Source organism: Pinus tabuliformis, chromosome 8 (assembly GCF_031772625.1).
Source record: "Pinus tabuliformis cultivar Carrire ecotype Pingquan chromosome 8, CPIR1, whole genome shotgun sequence".
NCBI classification, from domain to species: Eukaryota; Viridiplantae; Streptophyta; class Pinopsida; order Pinales; family Pinaceae; genus Pinus; species Pinus tabuliformis.
The window spans coordinates 1,658,983,202-1,658,989,201 of NC_142294.1; the positions used below are offsets into that span (position 1 = coordinate 1,658,983,202).

The following is a 6,000-nucleotide window of genomic DNA, read 5'->3' on the forward strand; positions in this document are numbered from 1 at the left end:
GTTTAGTTGACAAAACATTAGATCTAGCATGGAAGAAGATATGCAATAAGATAAGTATAGCATATGCGATAAGACAAAAATCGTACCTGATATATCAGCTGAAACAACTCCCTCAAAATCCTTTTGAAAATGTCCTAGTAAATGTCCTAGTAAATTCTGCAATTTAAGATCCTGATACGAAGATAATAAAATCAAATTAATTATTACGTCAACTGTAATAGTACCCACGGTACATTGGGCAACAAATGGTAAGATCCTCAATTATACTATATATTTCCAATGCAAATAGAATATTACCATACACAGCATATGACCTCAAGACTGCAAATCACATCCCACATACAGCACAGACCACACTGCCAGCGGCAACTAAAAATGCAGACCCTAACATAGCCCCGACTACAGCCACTGAAAGAATAAGAAATGCAGGCCCCAGATACAACCATGGTACATACAGACAAACAATGCAGATCCCAAATCCAATAGCAAGAGGCAGGCATGCACACTTGGCATATGCTGCTGCAGCGAATGGCCCAAAGAATGCACCCAACAAAATAGGAAATCTTGTGACGTCAATTAAAAAACTACTCGTAGTGCAACATAGACTAACTAATAACCCCGCACACCGCTGTAATAGAGATTCCAAAGCCAATTACGGTTATATACCATTGAAAAGCTTCTTTCATGTGCACCATCGACTAACCAATAACAGTGGCAAACCACCCAAATATAGATTCCAATTCAAATTTACATAGTATATAAATTAAAGAAACAAAAAAAAGGAACCACCTTCATGTACAACGTAGACTAACCAATAATGGTCACCAACCACTGCAATACCGATCAGATTGTATACCATCTGATAACTAATTTCATATGCAATGTAGACTAATGGAACTAACTAGTAACCAATAATGGTGACAGACCACTACAATATAGACTCCAATACCGATTCAAACAGTATTTAATGTGAAATAACTTGCATATGCAACAAAGATTAACCAATGACGGTGGCAAACCACCACAAGATAGATTCCGATGGCGAATAAGATTGTATATAATCGGAAAACTACCCTCATGAGCAGCATAAATTAACCAATAACGGTGGCATGCCACTGCAATAGAGATTCCAATGCCAATTCAGATTGCATGTCCCTAAAAAACTAGTCATGTGTAACGTACACTAACCAAAAACATTGGCAAATTATCTCATAATAGATTCCAATGCCAGTTCAGATTGCGATCCAAACACTATACATGTCGATCAATAGACACTGAGAAGCGGAGTATATATACAGACATTATCAATCAATAGACATTTTAGGGTTGGACCAGCAAAAGACAATAAGAGCACATCGTCCCCCAACGTTTGCTATGCTCCTCCTCAAATCAAAAACAAAATATAGAAAACTGAACTAACAAAAACTCATCTTGATGACTTGTTGAGCACAATTTGATGATCAAGATTGATTTTCTTGGGTTCCGACTTAGACATTGACAGGTTTCTGAAATACACACTGCACTTTGCAAGAAGAAACTAAAAAGTTGAACGCAAACTGGGTAAAAAAAATACCAAAACATTATCGAATATAATACCTAAAAAATACCAAAACATCCTCTAATATATTAAAGAGAGATGTGTGTGCGCGCTATAAACATAAATAAAAACCTAAAAATTGACTAATTTGAAGGGAGTTTTATGCAGAGCTGAAACCCACTTACAATATATGAGGAAGGATTGTCTATATCACATTTGGAGGAATCAAAGCGAGCCTCTCCTTCCCTTATATAATCCTTCTCCGTTGTTCGCCCATCAGAGCCTTGCTGCCAATAACTGCTAGACTGATGCTGCTGCTTCTGCTGCTGATGGTAATACCGGTTCATAGCAGTACTCTCCATGGCATCAAAACGCCTTACAGCAACAATCACATATTGCATGACATGACTTTTAACCGGAAGAGGACCGAAAACACCACCGGTAAGAAATTTGAAAAAGAAAATAACAAACCAACCAGCATAACTGGAATAAGGACCAATGCAAAACCCGCAAAATTTTGGCTACCCAATACAAAATTTCAATGACCCAATACAGAATTCGGGATAAGGAAGGTGAAGAGGCGAGGATCGGATAGAAAGATCAATACCCGCATTAGATAATGTAGATACGGCGGACTGAACCCCAAAAACCGCCCGAACCAGTGGGAGGTCGACAAATTCGGCCGGAAAATCAACACCATTAGCCGAGGGAAGACAAAAGAATTCGGAGTACGGATCAGAAAACCCTGTTTATACGATTGAATAGAGAGTAGAAGAGTGGCATACTAACCTCCAAAATACCCACTGCTTTTGCAGAGATTGGGAGAACTGCATTCCCCGTAACACTAAGCCACCGCAAAGGGGAGTAGAAAGAACAAACAATAAAACCCAAAAGTGAAAGTAAGGGTGGGTAAAGCTGGAGATTTTGAGGTATAGGAATGCAAAACCTCAAATGGAATTTGAACTAAAATTTGTTTTTAATAATAAAAAGGTTGGGCTAAAAATAATAATAATGTGTAAAATAAAATTGTTGAGTTAAAAAATAATAATAATTAAATGCGCAAAAAAAAGTTAATTATGAATGAGTTTATTAGCATGGTTGTGTTTTTATGTTTTGTAATTATTTTTATATTTGGAAAATTAGGAAGAATTAATCATGAATAAGTTTATTAATATAGTTTGTGGATTTAATCGCTGAAAATTAAAGTGTTTTTACGTTTTATAAAAAAAAATTGTCTTAAAAATCAAGAAGAATTATTAATAGAGTTGGTTTTGTGGATTATAATATAGTGTCAGGATTTAATAGTTGGATATTTTTATATTTTGTAATTATTTTTTATCCCAAAAACAAAGAAGAATTATTGATTGACATGGTTTGTGGATTCAAGAGTTCAAAATTGATAATGTTTTTGTATTTTATAATTATTGATAGACAAAATATATGTTATATATATATATATAACAACGGCAAAGGGGAGTAGAAAGAACAAACAATAAAACCCAAAAGTGAAAAGTATGTGTGGGTAAACCTGAAGAGACTTTGAGGTATAGGAATGCAAATCTTCAAATGGAATTTGAACTAATGACGAGAACCACACTGGTTGGTTCGAAACACATCGATAAATGAAATTTCATCTCTCATAAACTAAAATTTGTTGTTTGTCCTGACGATGAACCACACTCGCTGGTTCGAAAACGCGTTCGAAACGCGTCGACAAAAGATCGGTTATGTGATTTTGCCGAAGACTATCTAAACAATGTTATGGATCACAGAAGTCTAAATTCCTTAAAATGGTTGGATTAAAAAATAATAATAATGCGCAAAATAAGGAATAAAATAAAATGGTTGGATTAAAAAAATAATAATAATAATAAATAATGCGCAAAATAAGGAATAAATAAAATGGTTGGGTTAAAAAATAATAATAATAAATGCGCAAAAGAAAGAATAATTAATTATGAATGAGTTTATTAACATGAAATTAAAAGTGTTTTTATGTTTTGTAATTATTTTTACATTCGGAAAATTAGGAAGAATTAATTATGAATAGGTTTATTAATATAGTTTGTGGATTTAATAGCTGAAAATTGAAAGTGTTTTTATGTTTTATAAAAAAAAATTATTGATAGAGTTGGTTTTGTGGATTATAATATAGTGTCAAGATTTAATAGTTGGATGTTTTTATATTTTGTAATTATTTTTTTATCCCAAAAACAAAGAAGAATTATTGATTGACATCGTTTGTGGATTTAAGAGTTCAAAATTGATAATGTTTTTATATTTTATAATTATTGATGGACAAAATATATGTTTTTTAATTAATTAATATATATATATATATATATATATATATATATATATATATATAACAACCGCAAAGGGGAGTGGAAAGAACAAACAATAAAATCCAAAAGTGAAAAGTAAGGGTGGGTAAAGCTGAAGAGATTTTGAGGTATAGGAATGCAAATCCTCAAATGGAATTTGAACTAAAATTTGTTGTTAAAAAATAAAATCGTTGGGTTAAAAAATAATAATAATAATGCGCAAAATAAGGAATAAAATAAAATGGTTGGGTTGCAAATAATAATAATAATAAATGATGAGCAAAATAAGGAATAAATAAAATGGTTGGGTTAAAAAATAATAATAATAAATGCGCAAAAGAAAGAATAATTAATTATGAATAAATTTATTAGCGTGGTTTAATAGCTGAAAATTGAAAGTGTTTTTATGTTTTGTAATTACTTTTACATTCGGAAAATTAGGAAGAATTAATTATGAATAAGTTTATTAATATAGTTTGTGAATTTAATAACTGAAAATTGAAAGTGCTTTTATGTTTTATAAAAAAAAAAAAGTTTTAAAAATCAGGAAGAATTATTGATAGAGTTGATTTTGTGGGTTATAATATGGTGTGAGGATTTAATAGTTGGACGTTTTTTATATTTTGTAATTATTTTTTAATCCCAAAAACAAAGAAGAATTATTGATTGACATGGTTTGTGGATTCAAGAGTTTAAAATTGATAATGTTTTTATATTTTATAATTATTGATGGACAAAATATATGTTTTTCAAATTAATATATATATATATGATGATGATGATGATGGTGGTTAACGTCCGCTGAGACCAAATAATATATATAAAACAACCGCAAACGAGTAGAAAGAACAAACAATAAAACCCAAAAGTGAAAAGTGAAAAGTAAGGGTGGGTAAAGCTCAAGAGAATTTGAGGTATAGGAATGCAAATCCTCAAATGGAATTTGAACTAAAATTTGTTGTTAAAAATAAAATGGTTAGGTTAAAAAAAATAATAATAATAATGCGCAAATAAGGAATAAAATAAAATGGTTGGGTTAAAAAAATTAATAGTAATAAATAATGCTCAAAATAAGGAATAAATAAAATGGTTGGGTTAAAAAATGATAATAATAAATGCGCACAAGAAGGAATAATTAATTATGAATGAGTTTATTAGCATGGTTTAATGGTTGAAAATTGAAAGTGTTTTTATGTTTTGTAATTACTTTTACATTCGGAAAATTATGAAGAAATAAATATGAATAAGTTTATTAATATAGTTTGTGGATTTAATAGTTGAAAATTGAAAGTGTTTTTATGTTTAAAAAAAAAAAAATTTGTCCTAAAAATCAGGAAGAATTATTGATAGAGTTTTGTGGATTATAATATAGTGTGAGGATTTAATAGTTGGATGTTTTTATATTATGTAACTATTTTTTAATCCCAAAAACAAAGAAGAATTATTGATTGACATGGTTTGTGGATTCAAGAGTTCAAAATTGATCATGTTTTTATATTTTATAATTATTGATGGACAAAATATATATATATATATATATATATATATATATATATATATATATGGTGTATATAACAACCGCAAAAGGGGTATCATAATTTTTTTGTTGTTGCTGCCATCGCTGCGACCTGCGTAGCCTGACTGGGCGCTGCCCTCTCGGCCCTTCCGCGCCGACCCTGGTCCTCTTGACTGCGGGGCTGCCTGGATCTGCCAGGCCTGCTCATTGCCTTGACCGCGTGGCCCCTGCACCGATCAAATCTGCCTACTCTGCAGGGTTTGATCGGCTCTCCTTTCTTCCGTGTTTGAGATGCCTTGTTTCCTGTACCCGCCTGGAGCAGATTGGGTTTGTTGATCTATGCTCTGTCATGGAGGCTCAAGGCTCGCCTACCGGTTCGCAAGCTTCTCCTCCAGAAGCTGAAGCAGCCTTCTCCTCTCTCCTGGCTTCGCTGCCCAAAAAGAAGAAGCTTGAACTCTCTAAATTCGTCAAAAGGATCGACGATGTTCCGGAAGTAAACCTACCTCCTGAGGGCCCGATCCAGGTTGCCTTGTCCCTAGCAGATCGAGCCATGGTGGGTCAATTCACGGGCCTTTGTCCCTCACCAAAATCGACGGAAAACTGGGTCATCAAGAACTGGGTTC

General features: G+C 32.5%; 1 protein-coding gene across 7 annotated transcripts in view; it reads right to left on the reverse strand.

Moving 5' to 3' along the window:
* The window catches only part of LOC149242555 (cysteine-tryptophan domain-containing zinc finger protein 3-like), a 45,828-nt gene extending 43,382 nt beyond the window's left edge, over window positions 1-2,446 (reverse strand). For 3 of the 7 annotated variants that reach the window (XM_089374276.1, XM_089374275.1, XM_089374272.1), the window contains exons 1-3: window positions 2,145-2,440; window positions 1,723-1,945; window positions 87-171 (exon numbers count right to left, since the gene is read on the reverse strand). In XM_089374276.1, coding sequence (XP_089230402.1) covers window positions 87-171; window positions 1,723-1,938 — 301 coding nt within the window. In that variant the 5' untranslated portion in view covers window positions 1,939-1,945; window positions 2,145-2,440. Of the gene's footprint in view, window positions 1-86; window positions 172-1,722 lie in introns of all 7 variants that reach the window. The other 4 variants (XM_089374274.1, XM_089374277.1, XM_089374278.1 and 1 more) reach the window with 4 other exon arrangements.
* Between the last annotated feature and the right edge of the window lie 3,554 nt (window positions 2,447-6,000).